The sequence below is a fragment of the Artemia sp. Qi Xiang Cuo genome, chromosome 16 (genome assembly GCF_049724085.1).
Source record: "Artemia sp. Qi Xiang Cuo chromosome 16, ASM4972408v1, whole genome shotgun sequence".
Taxonomy (NCBI): domain Eukaryota; kingdom Metazoa; phylum Arthropoda; class Branchiopoda; order Anostraca; family Artemiidae; genus Artemia; species Artemia sp. Qi Xiang Cuo.
The window spans coordinates 33000067-33018252 of NC_142809.1; the positions used below are offsets into that span (position 1 = coordinate 33000067).

The 18186-nt window shown below is 31.6% G+C and overlaps 1 protein-coding gene across 1 annotated transcript in view; it reads left to right on the forward strand.

The window, feature by feature from the left end:
• LOC148942806 (kinesin-like protein KIF3B) overlaps positions 1-11129 on the forward strand; it is a 154197-nt gene extending 143068 nt beyond the window's left edge. Inside the window, exon 14 of the mRNA XM_089102624.1 lies at positions 10732-11129. Coding sequence (XP_088958750.1) covers positions 10732-10843 — 112 coding nt within the window. The 3' untranslated portion in view covers positions 10844-11129. The remainder of the gene's footprint in view (positions 1-10731) is intronic.
• The last annotated feature ends 7057 nt before the right edge of the window (positions 11130-18186 follow it).

The following is an 18186-nucleotide window of genomic DNA, read 5'->3' on the forward strand; positions in this document are numbered from 1 at the left end:
CGTTGTTTTTAGAAATATCTTGGAATCTTGTCGGATCATTGTAATTGTCTGTATCTTATGATATATTATTGTAGTTTCTGAGACTTGTGGTCTACTTGGGACAGCAAGTCCCAGTAGAATATCTATATCTGTAATTATTATGTGTAAATTGAATAAAAGTATTTTATTTTAGACAACCTCTCTACGATCTACCTTTAGCCCCTCAAACATACCCAGTCGGTACGCCTCATTAGTTCGGTTTCTAGCCTAAGGCACGCTACCAAAGTTAAAGTACCTTAGGGCCAGAGTTTATCTCCCCTATAAAGGGAGAATAAAGGCATCTACGACAACTACACCCAAATACCATAAAATACACGTCACAACATAAGTAACAAACTTTTTTGAATTCACCTTTTTGATACACAATACAGAAATTTTATTCAAGACATAACGAAAAAATTGTAAGTAAGTAACCACCTGTTTCTTGAATTTACCTCTTGGATAAACAGTACAGAAATTTCATTCGAGAAATCATGAAAAACTTGTAAATAAGTAACAAACTCTTTCCTAACTTTACCTCTTGGATGCGCAATACAGAAATTTCTTTCGAGAAATGAAAAATTGTAAGTAAGTAACAAACTCTTTCTTGAATTCACCTCTTGGATACACAATACAGAAATTTCATTCAAGAAATTATGAAAAATTGGAAGTAAGTAACTAACTTCTTCGTGAATTCACCTTTTGAATACACAATACAGAAATTTTATTTGAGAAACTATGAAAAAAAATTAAGTAAGTAACCAACTATTTCTTGGATTCACCTATTGAATACACAATACAGAAAATTTCAATCAATAACCTATAAAAAAATTGTAAGTAAGTAACAAATTCTTTCTTGAATTCACCTATTACATGCACAATACAGAAATTTAATCCGAGAAATTATGAAAAAATTGTAAGTAAGTAACAAACTCCTTCTTGACTTCAGCTTTTGGATACACGATGCAGAAATTTCATTCAAGAAATAATGAAAAAATTGTAATTAAGTAACAAACTTTTGAATTCACCTCTTGGATACACAATAAGGTTATTTCATTCAAGAAATTATGAAAAATTGTAAGTAAGTAACAAACTCTTTCTTCAGTTCACCTCTTGGATACATAATATAGAAATTTCATTCAAGAAATTATGAAAAATTGTAAGAAAGTAAGAAACTCTCCTGAATTCACCTCTTGGATAAACAATGCAGAAATTTCATTCAAGAAATTATGAAAAATTGTAAGTAAGTAACAAACTCTTTCTTGAATTCGGCTCTTGTATACACAATACAGAAATTAAAAAAATGGTTTTAGGAGGAATATTAAGAAAAGATATGTATTGAATTGATAATTGTGTATCCAAGAGGTGAATTCACGAAGGAGTTAGTTACTTACTTACAATTTTTCATAATTTATCAAATAAAATTTCTGTATTGTGCATCCAAGAGGTGAATTTAGGAAAGAGTTTGTTACTTACTTACAATTTTTTTAATTTCTCGGATGAAATTTCTGTATTGTTTATCCAAGAGGTGAATTCAAGAAAAATTTGGTTACTTACTTACAATTTTTGCGTTATTTTTTGAATAAAATTTCTGTATTGTGTATCCAAGAGGTGAATTCAAGAAAGAGTTTGTTACTTTCTTACGATTTTTAATAATTTCTTGAATGAAATTTCAGTATTGTGTATCCAAGAGGCGAATTGAAGAAAGAGTTTGCTCCTTACTTACGATTTTTTCATAATTTCCTGAATTAAATTTCGGTATTGTGTATCCAAGAGGTGAATCCAAAAAATTGTTTTTTACTTACTTACAATTTTTCATGATTTCTTGAATGAAATTTCTGAATTGTTTATCCAAGAGGTGAATTCAAGAAAGTTTGTTACTTACTTACAATTGATTTTCATAATTTCATGAATGAAATTTCTGTATTGTGTATCCAAGAGGTGAATTCAAGAAAGAGTATGTTACTTACTTACAATTTTTTCATAATTTCTTGAATGAAATTTCTGTATTGTGTATCCAAGAGGCGAATTCAAAAAAGAGTTTATTACTTACTTACAATTTTTCATAATTTCTTGAATGAAATTTCAGTATTGTGTATCCAATAGGAGAATTCAAAAAAGAGTTTGTTACTTACTTACAATTTTTCATGATTTTTTGACTGAAATTCCTGCATTGTATATCCAAGAAGTGCATTCAAGAAAGAGTTTGTTACTTACTTACAATTTTTTTCTTAATTTCATGAATGAAATTTCTATCTTGTACATTCAAGAGGTGAATTCAAGAAAGAGTTTGTTACTTACTTAAAATTTTTTTATAGTTTCATGACGGAAATTTCGGTATTATGTATCCAAGAGCTGAATTCAAGAAAGAGTTGGTTACTTACTTACAATTTTTCATAATTTCTTGAATGAAATTTCAGTATTGTGTATCCAATAGGAGAATTCAAAAAAGAGTTTGTTACTTACTTACAATTTTTCATGATTTTTTCACTGAAATTCCTGCATTGTTTATCCAAGAAGTGCGTTCAAGAAAGAGTTTGTTACTTACTTACAATTTTTTTCATAATTTCATGAATGAAATTTCTATCTTGTACATTCAAGAGGTGAATTCAAGAAAGAGTTTGTTACTTACTTACAATTTTTTCATAGTTTCATGACGGAAATTTCGGTATTATGTATCCAAGAGCTGAATTTAAGAAAGAGTTGGTTACTTAGTTACAATTTTTCATTATTTCTCGAATGAAATGACTATATTGTGCATACAAGAGGTGAATTCAAAAAAGAGTTTGTTACTTACTTACAGCTTTTTCATAATTCCTTGAATAAAATTTCTATATTGTGTATTCAAGAGGTGAATTCAAGAAGCAGTCGGTTACTTACTTACAATTTTTCATAATTTTTTGAATGAAATGTCTGTATTGTGTATCCGACAGGTGAATTCAAGAACGATTTTGTTACTTACTTACAATTTTTTCATAATTTATCGAATGAAATTTCTGTATAATGCATTCAAGAGGTGAATTCAGGAAAGAGTTTGTTACTTGCTTACACTTGTTTCATAGTTTCTTGATTGAAATTTCTATATTGTATATCCAAAAGGTGAATTCAAGAAACAGTTGGTTACTTACTTACAATTTTTTCATAATCTCTTGATTAAAATTTCTGTATTGTGTATCCAAGAGGTGAATTCACGAAGGAGTTGGTTACTTACTCACAATTTATCACAATTTCTTGAATGTAATTTCTGTATTGTGTATCCATGAGGTGAATTCAAGAAAGAGTTTGTTACTTATTTACAATTTTTTCATAATTTCTTGAATGAAATTTCGGTATTGTATATCCAAGAGGCCAATTCAGGAAAGAGTTTGTTAGTTACTTACAATTATTTCATAATTTATTGAATGAAATTTTGGTATTGTGTATCCAAGTGGTGAATTCAAGAGATGATGTTTTACTTACTTACAATTTTCTCATAATTTCCTGGATGAAATTTGCGTGTTGTGTGTAAAAGAGGTGAATTCAAGAAGGAGTTTGTTACTTACTTACAATTTGTTTTTTTAATTTACTGAATGAATACAACTATTCTAAAGAATAAAGATGGGTTAAGTTTAAAGATATTTATTGCTTAAACATATTAAAAAAGATTTCTTGAAAAAAAAACACATGTTTACATAAAAATAATACTTAAAGTTCACTCTTAAACATCCACAAACAAGGATCCCATGATATACAATACTTTTTACTGTGTTTTATGTACTTATCACGATATGTCCCTAGGTAACCACTGTATGAAGAACCTTACCTCGTCTTCAGGACGGTGATAAGCCCCTTCAAATTTAGGACACTTAAATTCTTCTAAATTTAAAATTGGAATCCTAGGGTCACAGTTTCGAATTAAAACTTTATCTGTAGGTACGTTTCGCTTTACGTATAGTGCTTCAGCCCCGAAAAGCTGCAAATTTCAAAAAGCTGCAAATTTCCTCCTGAGCAATTCTCAGTTTTTGACCACTTTTATTATGTAGTGTAATCACTTCATTGTAGAATCCCAGTCTGTTCATACGGCGTAATGTAGTACTCCATAAGCTTTATCGTACTCAAACATATTATAGTTCACTATCCAATGATTACAGCCAATTTCTTCGAGTTCCATAGACAATATTAAAAATGCTTATTCAAATATAACACCACAAGATGATTTTTTCAAACCAATAAATTCTGTGTCATATACTACTATCATTCTTGAAGCTATTAATGTAATATTTGAGCAGAAAAGTACCTCATCAAACTTCTATATCTTTGCTCAAGGTAAGAAAGACTTATGACTAGGGGGAGGAGTCCTAAAACCATCTGAATTCATTGTGGGGAGGAGTCATATTACTTTCGGTTTCTATTGCATGCAAATGAAACATGAAATTGTTACGTAACTTAGCTTGTAAAATGTTACATGTTTGTTAATATCATACATCTCCAACTTTTTAATAGATTAATTAAAAAAACCGTCCGAAAAATAAGTTTTTCAAAGAAAAGTAAAGGCCATTTTAAACTTAAGCTCAGGAGATACAAATGCCTGTTAAAATTCAAACTCAAAAAGAACAGAAATTAAATAACAATCATTGCAAAAAACATACAACAAGTAATAATATAAGTAAATAAATAGATCTTAAAGCGAGTAATGCTTAGATTGAATATGAAACTCAAGCTTAAGACGAAAACAAATATTTTGCTATTAAAGTATAAATAAAACTTAAAACGGGCAGAAATTAAATAACAATCAATGAGAACAAACATACAATATATATAAATGTAAATGAATAAATAAATCTTAAAACGAGTGAAACTTAAATTGAATATGCAAATCAAGTTTGAATCGAATAAAAATAACTACAAACAAGAGTTTGGGTATCGCCTGACTGCAGAAGCCTAAAACCTGCGTCATTGGCGCTTTACTGAAAACAATTATTTCATTAATTAAGATTTTAGTGAATAAATATCAGCATATGTATATTAAATTGACAATGCACATTTTTTTTCAGTAAACTCATTTGAATTTTTTTCAGTAAAGTAAAAATTATATTCTGGCTTTTAGAAAGCATAGGGGTTTTGAACCCTACTCTTATTAATTTATGCTCGTTTTGAATTTGACTCTAATATTTACTTTAATATTTGTTCGTTTTGGGTTTCATTTATTTATTGATTCTGATTTGGGATAGTTGCATGCTTGGTAGATTATATGATAGTCCGGACGCCAGTTGTTGAAAGTGTGAATCATACCACGACGGAATGGGGCTGCTACGAGAATTAGCCTACCCTTCAACCCCTAAATTGACCATGCGGATTCAAAAGTACCAATGGCACTTGCTTGCGAGTAGTGGAACACTCCGAAACTTGACATTTTATTATATTTTGGTGTTTCATGCAAGAAAATGCATGTTCCACAAAGTTTGAGGTGCAGTTTTCCGCTCAAATAGAAATGCCTAGAAGCCATAGAATGTTTTCATAACAAACCAACACGATTAGTTAGAAAAAATGGCAAAACTATATGAGTCTTGAACAGTCTTGGAAAGTATAAACAAAATCAAATTGAATATTAGATATATAATGATATTAATTGTTGAAAGATTCATCAGTTCAAGATTTTTTTTTTCACTGTAATTTTATTTTCATTTTCAATGCTGTAAGAACTGGAAAATAATAAATTTGTAATATACGAGTAATTCGTTTTCAATGAAGCACCAATGACGCAGTAGGCTTTAGGTTTTTACAGTTAAAGAAGGGGACAGTATCCAAATTTTGTTTGTAATGAAACTATATTTGTTTTGACTAATCTTGAAAAGAACTAATAAGTTAAACTGAATCTTTGATGCATAATGATGTTAATTGCTAAAAGCTCATCAGTTCAAAATTTTACTGTAATTTTATTATTTATTTTCAATTTTAAGTACAAAAGAAAACATTTGTAATATAATTCGTTTTGAGTAAAGCGCCAATGACGCAATAGGTTTTAGGCTTCTGCAGTGAGGCGATACCCAAACTCTTATTTGTAGTTATTTTTATTCGATTCAACCTTGATTTGCATATTCAATTTAAGTTTCACTCGTTTTAAGATTTATTTATTAATTTACATTAATAAATATTGTATGTTTGTTTGCATTGATTGTTATTTAATTTCTGTTCGTTTTAAGTTTCATTTATACTTTAATAGCAAAATATTTGTTTTCGTTTTAAGCTTCCTTTTTCATTTTCAATCTAAGCATTACTTGCTTTAAGATCTATTTATTCATTTATATTATTGCTTGTTGTATGTTTTTGCTGTGGTTTTTTAATCAATTTCTTTTTGTTTTGTGCTTAATTTGTTCTTTAATAGTAATTTATTTTAGTTTTGATTTTTAATATAAACAGGTATTTGTATCTCCTTAGCTTAATTTTAAAACTAGCTTTAATTTTATTTGATAGACTTATTTTTCGGACAGTTTTCGGAGGGAAGGGGTAACCTAAAAGGCAGTGTTACTTTTCCAAGGATACCTAAAAGCCAATTCAATAACTCATTCGCATACTCAATTCAAACATCACATTAACCCATTCGAACAACAGGTTTTATTTTCACTGTCCTCGGTGCTTTAACAGTAAACAATAAGTCAGTGTGGGAGGATCTTACTCCAGTCCAACTCAACCCCCGAATCTTACTATGAAGAAGTACTAGAAAACTTATATTAAACTAATATCATTGGCAATACGAGAAATAAGACATGATAAAAATCATATTAATGTCCCCGCAATTAAATACTCCTATTTGTGTGGGAGGGTCATTATTAAGGACAAAAAACAAAATCCTCTAGAGCTCTTGAATCTAAGGAAATCCAAACTCTTGAAAAAGGTCAAAAATTCTCATTTCCATCAAAACAAATTCCTGTGGCAGATATAGTTTCCTCCTTAGAATATTCTTTGCATGAACACTACGCATCAATTTGTAACGCAGATGAAGTGAGGTCTTGTTTTATTAATACACTTTACGACAGCCAAAAAAAGTTACGTCTAATCTTCGAAAAAGACCCTTCAATTATAATAACAAAAGCAGACATGGGAAATTCACTTGTATTCATGGATACGTTAGATTACGACAACAAAATTTATTCACACTTAAAAGAACCAAATACACATACTTCCATGACTCACGACCATACTGATAAGTATGCGAATAAAATTATAACCGAATTAAAGAATCTAAAACAAAATGGCATAATCACCCCACAATTGTATAATGAATTTCTCCCCAGAGGTAGCTTTTGTCTCAAAGTTTTACGATTTACCGAAATTGCATTGAAGATTCAACAACAGGAATAGATTGCGAGGTTTTAATGTTCCTAGTCAAAATTTGTAATAAGTATTCAATATATTTTCAGTTCCGTAATTCTTTTTATCAACAAAAAAAATGGTTGCCCTACGGGAGCACCGCTATTCGGGTTATTAGCGAAGATTTATATAGAACACCTTGAAAATTGGGCCTTGTATTCATATTTTTTAAAACATGTCTATTGGGGGAGTTATATGGATGATGTAATATCGCTATGGAATTATGGGGGAAATGAACTTAGGGGCTTTCTAGATCACCTTAATACATATGACCGAAAGTTACTATTTACCTTAGAAATTGAAAATGCAAATAAATTACCGTTTCTGGATGTATCAATTATTCGTAGCATTGATAACTGGATTTAAAATTTAAAGAAAACCCACACAAAATAACTTTTATCTACATTTTAAATCAAATCCCCCCCCCCCCCCACAAGTTAAAAGAGGTGTTGTTACATCTCTTGTCGATCGTGCCCTAAACAGTTGCTCTGATTCTTACATCACAGATGAATTAAATTTTATTAGATACATACTTTTTTGGAAACGCTTATCCTATTATCTTTATTAACAATACAATTAGCCGAAGATTGGCAAAAATAAAAACTTGCTCTCAAACGAACTTTTATCTCAGGTTTGAAGCACAGACATTATAAACATTGTCTCAAGGTGGAATTGTGACATAACAGATAATACGCAGTTTCGACAAGCAAATTACGTAAAATTCAAGCTAATAGTTCACAGAAATCAAGGGATGTAACTCCCGTCAGTATTTCTGGCTCTCTGATCGGTCTAGAAAGGGGTGTGTAATTATGTCCCAGTAGTATTCTAGCCCTCTGATTGGCTGTGATCTTGTCCCGGTCATATCTTCTGGGGCGTCCCTACTCTTGCCTGGGACACAAAAGGATAGTTCCTGCTTGTTTAGAAAATTTAACGCATTACGTTTAATGTTTATATTTGATTAAACGTATTTACGTTTAATTAAACTCGTGATTTAAAAACTTCATGGCTAAGAAAATTTTAATTTGTTTTTATATTTAGCTCAGAAAGCTTCAAAGGGATTGAATTGTAAAAAATAGAATGTAAAATATTTTTTCAAAAATTGTGGGAAGCGTGAAAATGACGCAGTCCATTGTCCGAATGCGTAATATATAAAATATGGAGCTGACATGAGTAAGATGACGGTCTAAAATGGACCTGCGAGGGAGGGGCTCACGGTCCTCTCCTATAGATGAAGCCCTTTTAACTCATTCAGATTGGTAAGGCATAATAAATATGTATAATTGATAAGCTCTTACGAATAATTGTATATGTTGTTGCTTTCCTTCTTGACCTCCTCGGGCTGTCTTTTAGTGGTTTTAGCGTCGTATAATTTTCATTCCGGGAGTTTGAGTCATCTTTATCCTATTTTTCGCTGAGACATAGTTTTCTTCTTTTTCTATTAGTCCATTTCTCCATGTGTCGCATGCAAAGGTGTATGCAAGATTTTTGTTAGGGGGAGGTAGGGTATCTTTTCGGGGGGGGGGTATCTTTTTTTTACAAATGCATCAACGTTTGTTTCTATGTATTTTTGTACGAGTTGGACAAAATTTCTTGGAGGAGGGCTCAAGCCCTGTAAATCCCTCGTTTTAGGGTCTTGTTCGTATGTTTCTTTAATTTCACATTTTTCGAGCATTATGGCTGCAGGTACTAGAAATTTTCTAGTATCTTAAAACTCTTTAGAGAGCTTTCTGTTATTATTACGTCGTAGTGAATTGTAGCTCTGAATTTATCGTTATGTTTGGAATGCAAAATGCGCATAATTCACGCAGCATTAAAAACTCTGAGAATTATATATACCTCCATCGCGAACCAGTTATACTTTACGATGTAAAAATGAGTTCCTTGTTTAGATGATAAAATAATTAACATAAAATAGAATATATTAGCAATTTGAATGGTAAAATGGCCTTCCTTTACGAATTAAGCGGGTTACAAACGGACATTCACCTACTATGCCCATAATATTTACCTTTCACTCCATATGGGCAATTCCATATGTGTTCGTGACTTACATGCCACAAAAAATAATTAAAAGAGCAAATCAAATTGAAAAGTACTGGGAAATGTGTCACATATATGAGAATCTCAAGATATGGTCTGCCATTTCACTTCAAGGATAAAGGGTTGTAAGCAGGTCGCTATGGTGGTTTAGAATAAAATTGATTTTTGTTTGAAAGGTGGAAACACACCCTCTTCAATCCTTTATGTTTTGCCCTTGAATATTAATGCAACTTCCGCCTAATCACAGTCAGAATAAAGAAAACGCGGAAACCCATTTAAATCCCGAATATACTTTAACTACTGTTGGCGTGTCTTTGAGTTTTTCTGTTTATTTTAAATTGCATTCTGTTTATTTGTATTTTGTCTCAGGAATAGTAATTCGTTTATACAATGCTAACCGTGTCAAGAGCATTTTCGCCACCTGTAGCACGGAAGTGCTATTTTAGTACTATTTTATTATGTATAGCACTGTAGGACGTGCTCAGGGTTACTAAAATAGCGCAGAAGTGTTAGTACAACACTATTTTAGCATATTACAGTCAATTTTTTGACTGTAGCACCGAAAATCGCTGTGTAGCCCGCAAATTTGGACAATTCTAGTACTTTTTGAACTGACCCTGGTAGCAACCCTGGTCAAGAGGTCCCTCCTGGATATCTCAAATTCTATTCAAATTTTATTTGGGAAGATCAGCATATGCTTTATGAGGCTTGAAAAAATGAAGAAGGGTTGGGGATACAGAGCCATTTCCGGATAGGTCACTTCAAAGGCACAAGGGCATTTGTAGGTGTAAAAATGCATGTTTTGTACGCCAAATTTGGAATTAAATGATTTGGTAATTCCTATTTCATTGGCGTAAAATTTTACTAAATGATATTACCTTCAGCGTAAAAAAAGGAATAAAGACTCTTGAGGTAAGAGTTGGCTCTGTCGTGGGCTTGCGAATTTTTCCAAAAAAATACCCCGCAAGATCCTACACGTTGATGTGTTTTATTGATCATGTTCTTATGTGTGTCAAAACTGTGCCTTGCTTTAGCCCGTTAGCCCAGTACATTTTCCCAAAATGCCTTGAATTCAGTAATCTAAATCAACTTTATGTACCAAAGACAAAAACGCTGTTACCAAAGTGTAAAGTATAACTACCTTTACTTATGTGTATATCTATCATAATAACGTCATTGCTACACGTTACTTTCCTAAGCATATGTTTATATATATGGTATGGGAACCAGAACTTGAGTGTTCGTCAACATACAGTTTTGGACCATACTTGTCAACTGCACCCCCTTTGAGAGCCTAGTCTTGTATTTGTAAATTTTTTACAGGCATGGAAAACCTCCGTCTGCTGTTAGTCGTCACCCCCAATCGTATGGGCTGGATGTTGTATCCCAAAGCACGGTGTACTACCCCCTTGCTCGTGGACTAGTACCAAAATAAAACGGCTTAATCGTCAATATCAACTAATCACCGCTCTGGATAGGGGCAAAATAAAACGGATAGTGAAATCCTATGTGCAATCAATGTGTCAACCTGTTGTGAATGGTCAAAAAAGTGAAGCGATTGTGGAAAAGAATCAAGGAGGAGGGTTTGAAATGACACTCTTCAACGTTTTTGCTTTTGCCTTGGTTCTTCTTTATTATCTGTTTAAGTTTGTTTTGGATTTGGTTTGATCAGGCAATGATGCTACAACTACCGAGATTCTTTCTAAAAAAAATTAATATATATATATATATATATATATATATATATATATATATATATATATATATATATATATATATATATATATATATATATATATATATATATATATATATATATATATATATATATATATATATATATATATATATATATATATATATATATATATATATATATATATATATATCTTTCAAGAGTATGAAATATCAGTGAAAAAGACTTGTCCGATCAAAATTGTTGCTCTAGAAGGTTTTAATTTTATTCTTGGACATACATCATTTTTAAAATTCCGAAGAAAATGATAAAACGAAAATAAAATAAAAAAGGACGAGGCAAGATAGGCTATGGACCATTTAGGATATATGAACCGCTAACTGAAAAAGGTATATCATTATTGGAATGTGGATCCCCTAAAAACTTATTTTTCTTCTTTTTTTGTAGTATAACGCAAACGGATCTATTATGCGTTGTTTTTTACTAGTTCCAGCTAACTAATCTAAAAACTGAGACCGTAAACAAAACCTCTAATTTAATTAGGGACATATGAAGTCGGGATAGATATCCTTTTCTAATGTATATTTTTCAGCACAAAGCATTTACTGCTGTTTCGAGCCACAAAATTTTACTAATTAATTTCAGCTTAACAGAAATTTCCTGACAAAAAGAGGGAAACGGCTTTAAATTACAAAAAAAAGAAGAACTTGTACTACAAGAAGTAAATGATTCCAAAATTTTGTTATAAAACAGAATGTATTTTTTTACTAAAGGTCTGTCATGGATCCCACAAATTTGAGTGGTACTGGTTATGCATGTAAAACTTCGCGTAATGTCAATTTTCTATTTATGTGGAACGTTCTCGCTTTTCAAATGGACAATAAATCCAATTCTCTCAATAACAAAGCCAATATTTTGTTGGTGTAGCTAAAGACTATTTAAAGAAAGAATAGGTCACAATAGAATAATACTGAACCTTGGGTAATGATATATATTCAAAATCAAGTATTAATACTGTTTTTTCGAAAAAAGGAATTCAGAAGCCAGTTAAATATGTTTAAAATATTTTAGCCAACACATATAAAGTAGTCAACAAGATGTAGTTTTTGGCAAAATGCCTTTGAAAAAAATTGAATAAGAGCTTATGACATTGAAAATTATATCTTGTGCTGTGTTTACTTAAACCGAATACAGTTCTGGATTGACCAGTAATGGCAACTAAGAAAAATAAAAGGCTATAAAATTGTAAAAGGGATAAGGCCAATAATGACAGATATTTTGAACTATTGTCCAGAGTTAAGCCTTAGTGCTCAAAATAAAGAAAATTAAAAGAAGAAAATGGTGACAATCCCTTATACTAGAAATGGAAGCTAGCACACAAATTTTTGAAATGTATATTCTATGCTATATGTTAGTTAGCGTTTATTAACTCACCACTGTCTAATTAATCATTAATCTTTAGGAAGTTTCTCGGTTGTTCAACATCATTTCCTTAGGTTCAATTTAGTTTGAGTTTGTGGTGATTTTTATGATTATCGACTACTTCATCCGGCCTGAAAACCTCGGGTTATTCTTTTTTTTTCTCGCCATTTTACTTGTTTTAAAGGCACGAAACTAGTTGCAACAAAAATTTTTTTGTTTCTTTGTGTGCTGATGGGATAGCCTCAGATCGAAAACTATTATGAATCCTTCGTTTTTTATTTATTTTTGTTACCACTACCTACTGACTGAGTTAAACAAATTTAAATATTGCCCTGCACTCTTTACTTGCCAACAACTTTATTCGGGGCAATATTTTCCTAGTGGGGGAAAATACGCAGTCCACTTTCAAAAATAGCGAACCTATCTATTTACTTAATATTGTTTCATTTAGTATCTTCTCTTTCATCTATAACAGTTCTTTTATGGTTTTGGGGTTTCATCTCGTGAAAAAATGCTGTGCTAGTATGCCTATAACACCGATTCGAAATATAATGTTATTATTCAAACATATCTTACAAGAGTTTTCTTTTGTCAGTGATCTCAATATGTTTTGTTTTGTCTTTTAAGTTTTCTTTATGTTAAGAAGTTGCTCCAAAGTTGATTTTGATTTCTTCAGCAAACGTTCTAAAGCGTAGTTTCGTTCTTTTTCTTGATTTCTGTGTTGTTTTTTATCGCCCTTTTCCTTTTATACTTTACACAACAGGGTATTTGAAGTTTTCATCATTCGACTACAAGGGAAAGCTGATTTTTTTTTTTTTTGTGATTAAAATTTTCAGAATTCTCCTCCTTTTTGTCAAAATAGACGCACTTGTGTCTATTGTGACTATGGGTGTTTTGTGACGAACAAATTATTGATGAACAATATTGACCAACAATAGCTAGACAGATTTGTTTATCAACAATTCTTATTGTGAGAACACAAATTTTTAATATTGCTGGAAATAAACGGGAATATTTATAATTAAACCCATGTTTGCTCCTGTAATTTTCACTGTTTATGCACATTGGCACTATCTCGTCAAATTATGAAAGTTTCAACAAAATACAACATATTTTTTCAGTGCTCTTCCGAGGGGAAAGGGGTGAGTAAATTGAAAAGTTTTCATTCAGTGCTCTTCGGAGGGGAAAGGGGTGAGTAAATTGAAAAGTTTTCATTCTCATGTTTTATTTTGGTAAAGAGATCAAGCTAGTAATAAACATAAAAAATTTTATGGCAGATTACCGTGTTTTTACTTCTTAAATTGTAATAACAAAAACTACTTCCCCCATGATATCCATCCTTGATATTTTCCGCTTAAATTTGACCAACAAGTCTGACATTTTTATCCACGTTGTTGATTAACGAAACCTTTGTTGAATCTAGAACAGGATTGTTGGTCAACAATGTCCCCATAAAAGACCTAATATTTGTCCATTGCATATTGACGGTAGTTGCGAGCAGGGTTACCATCAAGGTATAAACAGCCATTTTATCGATAGACAAAATCTATGACTTTAATTTGGAGTCGTTCATAAAATGTGCACAATTAGAGTTTTTTTGTCAAGTAGTAGAATTAATCTACAACCTAAAATGGAGAAGATTACAGTTCAAATTTTTTGTCACAGAGGATAAAATTGGTTTAATGGGAAAGAGAAAAAACTCCTTTAAAAAGTGTAAATGGCAGTCCTTATTATTTCATGGCAGTAAATGGCAGTCCGTAATTTATTTCATTGATACTCGTCACAAATGCTTTTGCAGTCCCTACTTCGAGGGTAAGACGGATCCAAATACTTAATAAAATGAGCTCTAATTTTCCAAAAATTTTCCGAGTTAAAAAAAGAAACTTTGAACCGTGATTAAATCAAAATTTAACAGATTAAGATTAAACTCAATTAAATAAAATTTTACTAGTTCTATTACTAGTGATGGAAAGGGGTGGTGTAATTTGTTTTTACCAGTCCTATAGCTATTGAAGTTTGCTGTGTTTATTACATTTTCGAGTCTAAATCACTATATACGTATTAGTCTGAAAAACCAGTTATTCACAATCAAGTGTAGTTTAGTCAGGTATAGAAAGCCCATTGAATTATTTCAATGTTTTTATGCTTTGCGCCTTTTCTCATCTTTTCTTGGTAGATATGTTTGTGTGTTAGTCATAGACCCCTTTGAGGGGAGGAAGGAAGTGTAATCCTCACTGTGTTCATAAGGCTCTAAAGATTTCAACAGGGCTTATGTTACACTAGACTTGGGTCATACTAGACCTTGTCCTCCCCCTAAGTTTTTAGGAGGTAGCTTTCTTAATATCTTTTTCGTCTATTGAGCTCCCGTTTTCATTTATTCTTCAGTTGCATATTCCATTCCTGCTGGTTGTGACAAAACCTTTTTACAAAAACGAAAATACAAAAACAATCGTTTGGAGGTGCTCTGTTATAGGATTCAGGAGTTGTTTGTTTGCTTTTTCACAAATTTTTTTTCGGTGTCTTCTGAAGCTTCTTTTGTTATGAAATAAAATTTGTTGCTTTTTGAGATTTATTAGTATTTATAAATGTTAGCGATATTTTATTTTACTAGAAATTAGGAGGTGTCCAATTCAAAGATTTGTCACAGAGGTTTAACTAATTTTATGTAAATTAACTATAAGCTCAAAACATTATTCCTGTGTTAATGCAATAATGATTCCCTTTAAGACCCTGGGAAGGCAAAAGCATAGTTCGTCGGTTCGTAACTTATTGGCAATGCCATTTTCTTTGTAAGGAATGTAATCGACTGTTTTAGGGCTCGGGTACAGCCAGTTGCGTGAGAAAGGGAGGAGGTGAGACCCTTTTACTGAAAATTAAAAATTTTGCAATCAACAAGCCGGTTTTTTTACAGTTTAAAAGTGCCAGTACCCTGATCACCACTTAAAGATAACAAGCGCATATATGTACCGATATGCACATCTTAGTGTTCCAGGAAACTGATGACTAATGCTTAGACAAGCCTGTGGCTCGGATTAGATGGTTGTCCAGTGTATGGAACTGGACTGGGTGATAATGGATTTTCAGTAATAAGTAAACGAAAAAGAAGACTTTCATATATCCTGTTTTTGATTTTCATTATTACTGGCATTTTATGTGACTTCTCGTTTAGAAAGTCAAACACTCCAAGTATGTACTTTTGCTGGGTCTCATTTCTGCTAAAATCTTTGTCGGTTTGGGATCTACCTTTATATGCCATTCGATTCAACATAGTATTTTTAATAAAACAATGTCAATAGGTCCCAATGGAACATTTCTGTTTTACGAATTTTAAAAAACTCATTTCAAAATGAAAAGCGATATTTTCTCAAACAAAAGATATTATTAAAGTTTAAAACTAGCAGAAAATATCTCATATAAGAAATGAAGCTTAAAACGAACATTAATTGCTATGAATGAAGTAATGAAATCTGAAACGAAAAGAGTTTTACATCAAACAATTAAATTGAAACTCAACATGAAAAGAAATTACCACAAATAAATGCGGTGCTGCCACCCTCGTAAAATTGAGTGTGTTAATATATTGGAAATATATTATTATATATTTATATTATTATATATAATTATATTATTATATATTATATACATATTATTATTATATATAATAATATTATTATATATTATTATATTATAATATATTGAAAACTAAATAGATTGCTTAACTTTTAAGTTTAGTTAGCCTATTCATATGCTTTATACGTGAAAGGATTGGATTTCAAAAGCTTTGATTTTATATACGAAAGTCTGTTTAGAACATCATCAATGGTAAGTAACCTTGCTGAGTTTTCTGAGCATATTTTTGTTTTTTTTATTATTATTAGAACGGGAAAATTCCAAATGCTACTAAAAGGCAAGCCGTTTTTTACCGTCCCATAGCACCTTATAGTGCCAAACCGTTCAGGATAACCTGTGACAAAGCATATTTAGCCCTTTGCTATAAAATTAGAAGTCCATGATAACCTGAAAGTTGCTACTTGATACCCTAAGTCATTGTTGAGATGTTTCAGATACGCCATTTTGATAACCTGATTATACAGTATCACTTGTCTTACCTCGTTACATAATCAAACAGTTCGTGGTAACGAACTGTAAGTAAGGAGCGACCCGGCTCAATGGTAACCGAAACTCTAAAAAACGGGATTTTGATACCAATAGATACATCAAAAGAATCAGATTTTAATTCTGATTTCAAATATATAAGTTTCATAAAGTTTAATCTTACCCATCAAAAGTTACGTGCCTGAGAAAATTTGGCTGATTTTAGAAAAAAGTTGGAAAGACCCCCTAAAAGATATAGAACCTTAATGAAAATCACACCATCATATTCAGCGTATCAGAGAACCCTACTGTAGACGTTACAAGCTCCTATCTACAAAAATGTGGAATTTTCCATTTTTTGCCAGAAGAAAGATCACGGATGCGTGTTTATTTGTTTGTTTGTTTGTTTTTTTTTTCCCCCAGGGGTGATCGTATCGACCCAGTAGTCCTAGAATATCGTGGGAGGGCTCATTGGAACGGAAATTAAAAGTTCTATTGCACTTTTTAAATGACCAAAAAAAATGGAGGGCAACTAGGCACCCTCCCACGCTCATTTTCTTCCCAAAGTCACCCGATCAAAATTTTGAGATAGCCATTTTGTTCAGCATGGTCGAAAATATGATAAAAATGTCTTTTAGGATGACTTGATCCCCCAAAGTCCCCAGGGGGAGGGCTGAAAGTTATGAACTTTACTCAATGTTAACATATAGTATTGGTTATTGGGAAGTATACAGACTTTTTCAGAGGAGATTTTTTCTGGTAGGTGGGGGAAGGAGAGGGTCGGGGGCTATATGGAAGGATCTTTCCATGAAGGAAGTTTTCATGGGGGAAGGGGCATTGCTATGAAGGGGGCGCCGGATTTCCCAGCATTATTAAAGAAATATCAGGAATTAAATAAAAAAAACAAGTTTTTCAACTGATCAACTGATTGTGATTAAGAGGTCATTTTTAAAGAACTGGAAAAAAACTTCGAACTATAGTTTAAAGAGCAGGGTATTGACTAGGGGGCGAACCCCCTAATATACTTGTTAAAAATTGATGAATATAGAAGTTCGTTACGTAAGTTAATTCTAAGTTACGTATATTTATTACTAATAAAAACGTTCGTAAATAAAATTAAACAAGTTTCGAGAAAGCCATTTAACCAAATATAATATGCAAATTTTGTTTTAATTATTCATGTACGGTGAGCCGAAATCAAAACCTGCATTAATTCAAAAACGTTCAAAAATTAAATAAAAAAAACCAGTTTTTTTAACTGATAGTAAGGAACGACATTAAAATTTAAAACGAGCAGAAATTATTACGTACATGAATGGGGCTGTCCCCTCCTCAACGCCTCGCTCTTTTCGGTAAAGGTTTACTTTCTCACAACTCTATTTTTTCAAACAACAAAAAATCTTTAGCGTAAAGAGCGAGGTGTTGAGGGGACAGCCCCCTTCATATACGGAATAATTTCTGTTCGTTTTAAGTTTTAACGTCGTTCCTTACTTTCAGTTAAAAAAAACTTGTTTTTTTATTTAATCATGTATAGATCAAAAGCCCGATAGAAGCTTATACCGCAA